Source organism: Lycium ferocissimum, chromosome 7, assembly GCF_029784015.1.
Source record: "Lycium ferocissimum isolate CSIRO_LF1 chromosome 7, AGI_CSIRO_Lferr_CH_V1, whole genome shotgun sequence".
In the NCBI taxonomy this organism is placed as follows: domain Eukaryota; kingdom Viridiplantae; phylum Streptophyta; class Magnoliopsida; order Solanales; family Solanaceae; genus Lycium; species Lycium ferocissimum.
Genome location: NC_081348.1, coordinates 36,583,805 through 36,596,253, shown reverse-complemented (window position 1 = coordinate 36,596,253; position 12,449 = coordinate 36,583,805). Strand labels below are relative to the sequence as shown.

Below are 12,449 nucleotides of genomic sequence, written 5' to 3'. Positions count from 1 at the left end.
TTTCAAAATTTAAAATACGTGAAATATTATAAAGATAATTAAATAATAATTTGAGGAAAATAGTAAATGACAATTTTGCTACTACTTGTGAAGAATTTTAATGAAGGATAAAAAAGTTGATCAATATTTAAGGCCCTTTTTTTAATATAGTATAGATATATGCAATTTCTATATCTCCGACAAAATATTGCCATTTGCCAAGTGAATTTTATAAATTATTTTCAGGAGAATTCTTTGAGCAGGGGTAAAGCCAAAGTCATTTCTTTTGTTTCCATGAAGAGAATTAAAAAACACTTAAACCGGTTTGGATTTATTCTGAAAATACTTTTTCATCAATCACTAGGACAACACCCCACAAAACCAATTCTGGAAAATATCATTTCCATGCGGCCGTACATGTCTCTATTTGGTGCCACTGTATTGAAAAGCAAATTTATTGTACTGACAATTTTGTTTTATACTACAGTACTTTTTTGTAGGTCTTCATTTAGATTTTATTGTAACTGTTATTTGGTTTTAAAAAATAATTAAGATCTCTAAAAAAATCTTTTTTTGAATTTTATTGTAACTGTTATTTGGTTGCAATTTAAAAAATAGATTTTTTTTTTTTAAAAATCTTAACATATTAAAAATCGACCGAATGTTTGAAATACTATAAACGTACTTAGTAATACTTGAAAGAAAGCAACAAGTTGTCTCTCCAACTAATTAATGAGCGTATTATGCTACACATATGACACCCTTTTTTTTTAATAGTAAATTAGTAATATTATACTTCCTGAAGTATATTCATGTGTGCATTTGGCACATTTTTTTTGTCCTTTGTACTGATTGTTTGATAATTTACCATCGCTTGTGATACAGAAGTTGTTGGATGAACCTTGCAACACTACTTAGTTGATATATTGACCTCCTTCTAAATTACATACAAATAAAAAGAGTTAATTAAATTTGATTTCAGCACTGAAAAGTTAATGATGTACATTTCTGACCTCATTCTCCAGTACTGTTTTGTTATCAAGATATCTTTATTCCCACTTCATTAATCTTGATGGCCCTTGAAGTTTTCGCAAGTAATCAAATTATAAAGGTCTCACTTGCCGGTTCCTTTTGTCACACGATTTCTAGCAAATACTACCCCAATATGATATCCCACACACTTGGTTTGAGTTTATTGCATGAAGTATTTCCTAATCGACTAGGCCATTAATTAGTTGATTTAATTATGTAGATCTTATATACTTCTTTTGTTCCAATTTATATTTCGATATTTTTGAATTTCAAGAAACAAACAAATTTTTCTTTGAATTTAATTTATTTATGTCTTTTGAATATTTTGAGTTAATTATTATGAGTTATAGTTCTTTTTTGTAGTTTTCAGAAAACTTAAATATTTTTCTATAGGGTCAAATTCACGTTTAAAATTTAAGAAGTTTAACTCCATAGACAATCATTTCGCTCTATCCGTATTCATTTCATAACAATATTGAACATATTCGACGTGGACACGTGTCAATGGAATATTGAATAAGTTGAAATATATTCATTTAGATATTCCGTTAAATGCAAAAGCAGAACTTATCCTTAAAAAATTAAGTCGGCTTATAGAGGAATAGTTAGTCTACTTGAATAAAGTATCTGCATAGTCGTGGGACATGGTAATTGGACTAGTCACAGAAAATCAATTATTGTTCTAATAAATATCAGCCTATCACCATTTCATACCATAAGAAAATTGGCAGGAAGAAAGATGGTACTAAAAGCAGTAGACATTTTGAAGAATGAAATTCCCATAGAGGAGGAATCAGTGGTCATCACTGAAGATGTTAAGGCCGGTCTTGTTCTTGTGGACATCATCAATGGATTTTGCACTGTTGGTGCTGGAAATCTGGTACATAAACTTAGTTCTCTATTTTACCCCTCATGTCTCTTGTTTTAGCTAGCTACTTAATCACACAATTATTGATTTAATTAATTGGATTTTCTTGTAAATTATAGGCACCAAGAGAGGCAAACAGGCAGATCACTGAAATGATAGATGAATCAGCAAGGCTTGCTAGAGTGTTCTGTGACAAGAATTTGCCAGTTCTTGCCTTTCTTGATTCACACCATCCTGATAAACTTGAACACCCTTATCCTTCTCACTGCATCACTGGCACTGATGAATCCAACTTGGTTCCTGGTACTTCCTGAATACTTGCTTGGAATTAAATTTCTTTTTTTAGGAGAGCCTTTGATTGTTTTTGAACTTTGGACTTATGTAGTGTTGAGTAGAGTTGCAACTATTAAGCTACAACTTCAATTTCCAATAGGGAATACCTAAGGACTAGCATAGTGCTCCCTGTCCAATATGTTAGTTGCTCCAAACTGATCTACCAAAATAAGATGTAGAAAAGTTCATGTCCAAAAAATACTACAATTTGCAATAACTTTCATCTTAAAGTAATACATGCCTATATTAGCAAAATTAATGGTGAACCTCTTGTGCAATTGACTTACTGATGATTCAGAGTGATTGAATAGTTTGATCCAGGGGGAGGATAAGTTTTTATTTTGTGCGCCATCTTACCAAATATCAGGAACAATGTTCATATGTATGTGCATTTGGCACAACTTTTTTATTGAATTGTTAGATTATTAACCATATCTTAAGATAAAGAAATTGATGGATGAACTTCACAGCACTTAGATGGATGGAGAAAGAACCAAATGTGACAATCAGGCGCAAAGATTGCTATGATGGTTATATTGGCTCTTTCGAGGAGGATGGCTCTAATGTATTTGTCGATTGGGTGAAGAACAACAAAATTCAAATTGTATGCACACTCTCTTGATTCTTCAAGACTCTGAATATATTCCTACTGGATAGTCATTACAAGTCCATATCACATATTCATGTTCATATGGTTAAAGAATATCGACTGACTTTTTATTTGGATTAAGTTGTTGGTGGTAGGGGTATGCACAGACATTTGTGTCCTGGACTTCGTTTGCTCTACATTATCGGCTAAGAACCGCGGTTTCCTCAATCCTTTGGTGGAAGTAGTAGTTTACTCTCAGGCATGTGCCACCTTCGATTTTCCTGCCTCCATGGCAAGGAACACCAAAGATATCTCTCCACATCCTCAGGTAATTTACAAAAAAGTCAAAATATTTGCTGTTATCCTGATTACTAACTCATTTTTTCAATTGATCGATTTAATGTTTGAGCCATGCAGGAGCTAATGCATCATGTAGGACTTTATATGGCCAAGGGAAGGGGTGCGAAAATAGCTAGAGAAGTTTCCTTCAACAGCTTCAAGAAACCATAATATATTGCAATCATTTCTTTGGCCTCTGATGATATTGAAAAGGCTGCAGTTTAAGTAAACATGCAGCAGATGCTGATGGTTTGTGTGCTCCGGTGGTTTACTTAAAATCACCATATTACTGTAATTTGATATGCATGTATGTAGATCTGAAAATAATAAGTCTGGATGCGCTCTTCCTGGTAGATCAACTCAAGAATACCAAGTATAACCTGTACTCTGTCTAATTACGGATGCACGTTATGGGTATTGTATGCTGTGTCCATGAATTGCCTTAATGAAATAGTAACGGCTGAGACAAATTTCATGTAGATTTAACGACGCATCATTGCCAGAAAGTTTGTTGATCTTACTGGACTTCATATTGAACAAAACCATTGCAGACTAGAACATTGAACAGAAACTTCGCGTCTGAAGTTTCAGACTAGTGCGAGATGTGGTAGTATCTAGTACTTTTTGTAATCAATTGGTGCCATTATCTGCCTGTGTTTGTCAACGAGGCATAATTATTCATGTCCTCGTTATACAAGCCACAAAAGTATCCAGCTGATCGCAAGAACATTCTTTCTACCGGAAAAAAAAATAACAATTCCTATCCAAAGTGCATGAAATCATAAAAGCTACAGTTCAGCAGATAATTCAAGAGCCAAAGATCATGGCAACAGAACACAAGACGTTTGCCATTATATCTTCAGATTCTACTAGATAAAATAAATTTTTGAAGCTTTTAGAGGTGATAGCGACAAAACAGTACACAATGTCCACCAGAGGGGAGAAAAAGAATAATACAAAAAGAGCTGAAAAGAATAATAACATAAGGGCATATGTACAACTAAGTGCCCACGAAATCGCTGTAGGCCTGAACATTTGGATTACCAGAGAAAATTTGGGGACTATCAACTCAAAATTGCTGTTAGTTCCATACAATGTGAAATTCTAAATGCTGGCCAGTAAAACAGTCAGTTGCCCAGGACTTCATATTCAACTGAAATCTTGAGTCTTCTCTTCAGCTCAAACCGACAAGTTTCGTGGTAATAGATATCACATTGACTGCAAAGGAACAGAGAAGCAAGCATCTTATCAGATTAGAGATCAGTGAGATAGGATTAATCATACAAGTAACAGCTACGTAATTTATCAGCCCCTCCTTTTCCATGTAACAAAAATGGGAAGACAAATACTCCTTGATGCAGGACACCGGTGTCCAATGTGGTGTCATATTTTCCAAATCTTTTATTTATATTTAGAAAAGGGATAAGGATAAGATGCTGGACGGGTGCATGGGTACGGAAGACAGGTATGAAATTAAGGTTGTATCTATACAATACATGAATGCTTGAAGAGAATGTTAAATAAATGATATTTGACCATCTAACATTTTTTTTATAACTTAAATGTGAACTATCTGATAAATCTTAGGAAAAAAAATAGATCTCTGTCAAAGTAATCCAAGATCTCCTTGTTTTTTGAACTGCAACGATATACTTCTTGCATGTCTGTAGCAATAGCTACAGCATCCAATTTTTTTTTTTAACGACGAGATTCATGTGTGTTAAATTAGAGCCAATTTGAGAAGTACAAGTGTGAGAGCATACCTACAAAGAACTGAATCAGGAACAAACAGCCACAAATTGTATGTACAGAGATGTTCACTCATGCAGCCTAAGCCGATGGAAGAACACTAAGAAATGATATTCAGGGTCCCAGTAGGCAAAACCCACAACAGGCCCTCCTTTAATGTACTGCATAATTCAACAGGGGAAATAAATAAGTTAAGAAAAATGAAATTTAGGTTATAAAGAGACAACAAATCAGAAGACAAAGGGCGCCATTATATAGAGAGCTCAAACCTTTCCATCTAGGATAACCAGTTCACCATCAACCCATCTGGGATTCCGAAAACCAGGCTCTGCCAGCCTTCCTTGTCCTTTGTATCGAGCAATCTGCATTGGCAATAGAGATAACATGAGCCTATGTGAGAGAGAATCCGACACATCATAAAATCCAGAGCCGTGGAACTTATGCACCAAAAAGAAAGATGGGCAAAACAAATAATAGCAAAAAATATTAGAAAATCTAAAATCTCTCGAATCACTTACCACACCAAATTCTTCTGGAATAATCCCTTTATGTGGAAGTTGATATTTTTTTCCAATTCTTGCACGGAATGCTATCTGGAATTAGAAAGAACGGCATTAATGGTCGCACACCACTCCATCGCACTCTCCCCCTCTATTTTGAATAGCAAGGCAAGAAAAATTTCTACAAGTACACGTACTCAGATGCACAAATGCAGAATATTAGACACTGTAGATTTTCACCCTTCATTGCTGAAAGGATTAGCAAAATACCTATTCGACTTAGGCATAGAAATCACGTATACTTTTATTTCCAGCTTATCCATTCTTTCCCTAGTCTCTACCAGTCAGATACAGAGATCTCTACACTCCAACCAGAATGAACATCTCAGACATCCTAATTTATTTAAGAAGTAAAAAAGCGCAAGTCTACCCCCAGCAGATCTGCAGGTTAGATTATATGAGCAACTTTTGGATTCAATGAAGTTACCTGACCAGCTGGGACATAAGAATCTCCAGTTAATTTTACAGCTTCAACATACTCGTAAAACTCTAAACGTGACAACTCCTTAGGGCTACCGTCTTCTTTCCACTGACCAAATCTTCGCCTAAGGTGGATGACTTCCGAAGTGTGGAGACCATGAGCACCAATATATAATCCTGATAAAAATCGTAAATGACTGACGACTTAAAAATAAGAGTGGGTCGAAAAACAAGGATGATGCACTGGTTGAACAAGCATATGTTTACTAGAAAAAGGAGAATCAGCAATCTAGACAGCAAGAGAACAAAAGGAGAGAAACATATTGAAGATTGATCACCATTTAGTGGGTCCCGAGATGCTGAAACCTCAATGCGGTTAAAGGTGGTTGACTTTGACAATGGCTGACGATTCCGTGCCTGAGTAAGAGTGAGGCTGATCAATTCCCCCATATCTTTAAGGACCTGCATGTTTCAGGAAAACTATTAAGAGAAGAATATAAACTAAGCAATTTGAATGACAAGATAAAAGAGTTCTGACCTTCATAGGTATTTTCCCCTTGCCAATGTACTTAGCAAGATCAACCATCACATTATCCAAGCTACGTTGACCTTGGAGCCTAGACTTTTTATTTGGGGGAGATTGTCCACTGCCAGAGGAATTGCTTCTGTTCTCATCTTCCTCTATACTGAAAGTAAATGACAGGTGACCCTTCTTCTCTAGCCTCGCCGGTACTCGAAGCAGGTCTTTATGCTGTGCACCACTCGAAGTGTTCTGCATAAGACCACCAACAACCACCCTAACCGCAATTTGGCTCTGCTCTTCACCATCACTAACCCCGTTGTCTGTATCCAATTCAATCACATTCTGCTCTCCATCTCTTTCCACCTTAATTTCATCTTCATCGTCCACACTGTCTAAATCATAGTCCTTTTCTTCATCTTCCTCATCCATTATTTGCTCAATGACCTTTGATATTAGATCTCTATCTACCTTCCCTGGAGCTGTCACTTTTAAAACCTTGACCTGTACCCCTGGAATCATGTCTCTCAACGCATTCTGAAAGCCAAAATCATCATCCTTATCTTCACTATCTTCCTCGGCATCTGAGATTTTATCAAACATATCACTTTTGTTTTCAGTGGGACTAAGAATGTCCAAGTTACTGGTAGCACCAGGTAGCTTTGAAGAAGTAATAGGTAAATCTTGCTGAACTGGCTTTCTCTTCAAGTAAACCGCCTGAAATCATTTGGATCACGAAAAGGCTTTAGTTATTATCTAAAGGAAAGGACTTTTATTGTAGAGAGTGGACTCAAACCATCTTTAATTAAATTCGTATCTTCATATTTTCGCATGCTTACAAAAAGTGCATAGATGAGGACATTCTGTTTCAGGAAAACAGAAAGGAGGTGCAAAATATTTTTTCAGTTCTATTTATCAAGTGCAACATCTTCAACATAAGAAAAATCTTGCAAGCTGCCAGACCATTCATGACCTTTGCAAAGGCAGTCCTACATATAGGGAATAGTTCACATCCTCTCTTCCCAGGACCACATCAACATCATCATGTCTGAACAATAATATTCTATAGTGACATTCATGTCTATTACTAATCTTGCATCACGCTTCATCCATAAATTGTAACATGCTGTTAGCTAAAAAAGAAAAGAACTACACCTCAATGTCCTGTAAAAATAGTTGAGGCGAGCTATATGAATCCTCAATGTCTATTTTGAGCTATTTGGGCTTCACCCGAGCTCACTATTATTAGTGTTTCATCACAATTTGACTATTTAACTCTAATCCTTTGATCATAATGTCCCATCTTGAGAGACCAACAGGTCCTGAACCGAGACACTCAGTATCTAGACACAGCGTCTGTGGAAAATGTCAACAAGTCAAAAGAAAGTACGTGAACTAGAAAGATACCTGTTGCCTGTATTCGCCTTTATTATCCACTGTAAGAAATATTTCAAAGAGAGGGGCACCTTCCACAGCCGAAACAAGCTGGCTGTCAGTAGAACACATGAACCCAGTAAACAACATACCCCAAAGGCAATCAAGGCTCTTATTCACTTTTACTTAATAAGGAAATACAATTAATAACAGCAAAAATGCCCCCACACTAGCTGTTGTTACTAGCTAGCACATAAAGCACAACACAAAAGGCAACCACACCCTGCAAGACTCAGTTCGGAAATGCTCAACACTTAAGACTAGCTTTAACGTCAAAATAGCACCAATTAGAATATAAACCGCAGAGATTATACACACAACCTGGAAGAAAGTCGAGAAGACAGATTCACATATCATCTTTAGTACATTGTACAATGGGCCAAAATATTTGGTGCACGTTGCGATTTCCAGGATACAGTGACTTACAATGGAATCAATTCAGCCACTACTTCTTTTATATGGCAAGGCATAAGGATAAACAGAAGTTCCAGGGTTGGGGAACTATGTCAGGTCGTGATTTGGGTCAAACTGGGAAGAAAAATGATAGGTGTTTGAGGATGAACAAGAAGCTGTTCATAGAGGGAAAGTAGTTGTCTTAAAGAGCCTCTTCTTTCATTGGTGTAAGAAAGAGTTGATGGAAGGACCTGCAGATTTTCAGTTTCTAGACTTCCTTTCGTTTAACTGAGGTAAGATCCTACTTATCATTTGTGGCATGTTTCTTTTTTTCTTTTTTTTATTTATTTATTTATTTTTTATTTTTTTTGAAATGGTAAAGGTTTTATTAATAATAGTACCAAGATGGTACAAAAAGTACAAGCCACTAGAAAGATAAGCCAGAAACGATTTACATCAGGTGTTCTCCTACTACCTGCCAGCTAAATATTACAAAAAGTTCATATATTTGTCTATATTTCCTATAGAACTACTGTTACACCATAAGAAAAGATTATATAGACACTTGTCTTTAATTCTAGCAATATGGCTTTACTTTTCTTTTGTACTTACAAATCATCTTCCCCGTTTATTTTATATAGAACTTCTTATTTACTGCCCCCCCCCCCCCACACACACACACACACACACAAAAAAAAAAAAAAAAAAAAAAGGACCTATAAGCAATGTTCACAGGCCTTGCCCATTTTCTATAGATGATATCATGTGCTAATCCCAGGGGGTAAAAAGCATAGAGATGAGCGAATACTGGTGCGCAGACCCCTTTCTTCTATATTTTTAAGAAAGAGATTTTACAAGTTCAATCTGCTAATAGCAAACTCAAACAAAACCGCACAGAAACCTAGAAGTGTACCGTGGACTGTAACTTCTCGCCACATATCTTCCATGCTCAGCACTTATACGAATAATGCGGCCATATGGATCATTAACATCTTCTGAAATTCCAGCCCACCATCCAACCTACATAAACATAACAAAGAATGTTACGTACTAGAAATACCAATGTGCCACAACATATATGAAATTAGTTACATGCCCTCAATAAACTTTGCTAGCAAACTCAACATCCATAGTGAGGTAGCCAAAGGAAAGTTGGGGTAGAAAATAGTCAAAATACTAGAGAGAGAGACTGCTTGTTGAAAAGAACGAAGTATATAGAGGACGTCCTCATATGAATGAATAGCCCAAATGCGTAGAGCACATGAAAACATTGTAGAAAGAGACCGAAAGCAGCTTTTTGTAGCAAACAAAACAGCTACATATGACCATACCCACAATAAAATGCTGAAAGCAAGCAATTGCAAGTACAAGACACCAAAACTCAGTATCCTGCAACTAACTCACCAATCCTGTACCAGCATAATCACGCATAAATATTGCGTCCCTGTAGCGCTCTTCTTCTACAGCTTTCTGCAGTTGACTCCAGAAGGTGAGCATCAATATGCAGTGGAAGAAATCAATAAAATATTGTAAGATGAACAAGAAGACAAACAAGAACAAGAAGATCATGGGGCACAGAAGGACCTTTCAATAAAAACTGAAGACTCAAACCCGAAACTTACATTTGACTGTTCGAGTGAACAATGAATGACTCAACTTTCAATTATTAATTCTAAATTCTCATCATTTAGTAAAAATTAAGAAGTCCTATTTCCTTTCTTTATGTTTAAATGAAATTCAACTCTGCGGATTCCTAAATCTCAAATGTCTATCGTTAGCTATACCTCGAGTGCTATGCTGCATTACAATTTCAAGTATGTGATGTTCAAAGGTCAAGATAAAGAAAGTTATTTTTATTTTTTTAGATGAGGTAATAAATTTCATTGCAAGATAAGAAAGCTACATAGACATATTAAGTTAGAAAATAAGAGACCACAGTCCGTACCACCGTTTAATGATGAGGCTTGACACAATGGATGATCTTCCTTTTAAGTAACCAAAGCATCTAACACCCAGTCACGTGTTCAACTCAATTGTAAGGTCTAACTTAAGTTAAACTAATAACCTCTGACTAGACAATTGAAAAGGCAAAGGAAAACACACACACACACACATTCTATATGTTGCAGTGTTGTCAAAGGCATGCTTAAGCCCTGAAGCGAGGCTCAAAACATGTTGAGCGCTTCGCCTCGCTTTATGTGCGCTTTAGTGTCATCATCAAGGCTCTAAGACATACTTTTCCCTTGCCAATGAGCCTCTCTTGAAGAGGTTACACTAGATAATTGATATTTCACTTTATCGTATTTTTTTGAAATTTCTTTGTCCATATATTTGTTATTCATGCTTATTATTACTAGACTTGACTAAACATATATAAATTTGTATTTTTGCACCATTGCGCCTTTTTTCATTAAAGTCCACACTTTATTTGCGCTTTGCGCTTAAAGCCCCAACTGACCAAAGAGCTTTTTTGCGCTTTTCGCTTTTGATAACACTGATGTGTTATGCATATATATTTTCATAAGGCAAAGGAAGATGATATCACTGATCGTTCCAAAATAGCAGTAGGAATCTTACATTTACATGAGACATCACTCTTCCAACAATGTCCTTAGTAGCTGAAGCCGCAATGGCCACCTTGAGTCTAGCAGCATCTTCATAATCTTCCCTACTAATAGCATGAGTCAACTGTGACTGGTGAAATAACAGCTCCATTAAATTAGTAACAATAAGAGAATACTATGATATAGCATAAATGTTTATGTTTGTGATCTAGTATAGCCTCTTGTAGCATGTCCAAACAAGTCAAGAAGAAGATAATATGGCAGGATGTTACAAGCTAAGCAATACCTGACAAAAAATGCACAGTAAATTACCAAGAACCCTATCTGAGATGATATTCACCTCAGGGACCATTTTAGATTCACAAAGGACTTCCAATGGCACTTTCAACTATTCCCTATGAGCAATCAATCAGTCAACCCATCCATTATCCATCAATCTACACCTTAATCAGTTGGGTTTGGGTTCATGAATCCTCGCTTTACTTGGATTCATATGTCATAAATTATTATTTTCTTAAGGAAAATTAGTGTAGACATATCCCGTGCCTAGTCAAACAAAAACACTTAAATTGGGACGGAGGGAGTAACATGCAAAATAATGAAAACAAAAGATAGTACCTTTAAAACAGAAACCAAACGTTCTTCCTCTTCAACCTCAGTGAAATGCGTTTTCCATCTCTCCCAATCCCATTCTTCAACATCAACACTTATTTGATTACTATCCCTCTCAGCAATCCCCACTCTTTTTGAGCCATTCACATAATCATCTAACTTCTTCATCGCATTCTTAACAGCATCCTGAAACGCCACGTCCCATCTCCAAGAAGAAGATGGCTCACCGTTACCGTTACGGCAACGGCAACAGAAAGTGGAACCGGAAACCCTAGAGGTAGAAAGAGATGAGCGCTTCAATGGGGATGTCAATTTAGGGTTTGAGAAGTTGAATTTGTGAGGGTTTATATCAAATGTTGGTGGTGGAGCAATCGACGCCATCACAACCTTGTTTCTTAAATATGGAATTTTTGCTGTAGAAGAAGATGAAAATGGTAACGAAAAAACAGAGTGTGATGAACAGAAAAGAATTGGGGATAAGGATGTTGATTTTTGTTGACGTAGGACAAAGCCAATTGCAAGAATACACACTACTGCCACCCACTGAATTTCTTTTTACCTTTTTTATTAATAATGTTTCTTTGTTAGTTCAGGGAGCATTATGGTGGTTGCCGCTGTTTCTTCAGATGTCTAAATTGTGAAATCTTTTTACAGTTGTCTAATTTGTGGCCACGCTTTGAATTGTCTATATTTTTTATTTATTTTTTCTTTTCTCTCATTTCTCTCTACAAAGTTTTTTTGAATTGTCTATATTTACCATGAAATGGTTTTATATTCTAGTTTAGGAGTTCATAACTTAGTTGTTCCAATTTCACGCTAACTAGGTGATCACGTCATGTAACTTTTATAATACTATTAAATACGCTTTATTGGCCATAATATATTATTATAATTTAATTAACCTAACATCATAAACATTATTTAATTTACACTCTTAGCTTAGATGACAAACTCATTTAACACGCGTCTTCCTTCTCCCCCCACCCCATTATTATTCTCAATAGAATAAAAAAAGATTAATATTTCAACGTGTTTGGCATTTGAGCATAAAATAGAA

The 12,449-nt window shown here is 35.9% G+C and overlaps 2 protein-coding genes across 3 annotated transcripts; one reads left to right on the top strand and one right to left on the bottom strand.

Annotated features, from left to right (window-relative positions):
* Window positions 1-1,630: 1,630 nt before the first annotated feature.
* Window positions 1,631-3,619, top strand: LOC132064731 (nicotinamidase 1-like). Its single transcript, XM_059457827.1, has 5 exons — window positions 1,631-1,891; window positions 1,999-2,182; window positions 2,683-2,816; window positions 2,944-3,129; window positions 3,219-3,619. Exons 1-5 carry the CDS (start codon window positions 1,751-1,753, stop codon window positions 3,309-3,311), a joined length of 738 nt encoding a protein of 245 aa, XP_059313810.1. The 5' UTR covers window positions 1,631-1,750; the 3' UTR covers window positions 3,312-3,619.
* Window positions 3,620-3,961: 342 nt separating this feature from the next.
* On the bottom strand, window positions 3,962-11,809 carry LOC132064730 (protein EXECUTER 1, chloroplastic). 2 transcript variants are annotated; one of them, XM_059457825.1, is made up of 12 exons: window positions 11,399-11,809; window positions 10,794-10,910; window positions 9,621-9,686; window positions 9,130-9,236; window positions 7,797-7,878; window positions 6,408-7,106; window positions 6,208-6,331; window positions 5,877-6,046; window positions 5,408-5,482; window positions 5,159-5,251; window positions 4,904-5,050; window positions 3,962-4,358 (listed from the first exon to the last, which is right to left on the bottom strand). In XM_059457825.1, the coding sequence occupies exons 1-11, from the start codon at window positions 11,771-11,773 to the stop codon at window positions 4,958-4,960; spliced, it is 2,001 nt and encodes a 666-aa protein (XP_059313808.1). In that variant the 5' UTR covers window positions 11,774-11,809; the 3' UTR covers window positions 3,962-4,358; window positions 4,904-4,957. The 2 variants fall into 2 exon arrangements, with proteins under 2 accessions (XP_059313808.1, XP_059313809.1); XM_059457826.1 differs by having other exon boundaries at window positions 4,908-5,050.
* Between the last annotated feature and the right edge of the window lie 640 nt (window positions 11,810-12,449).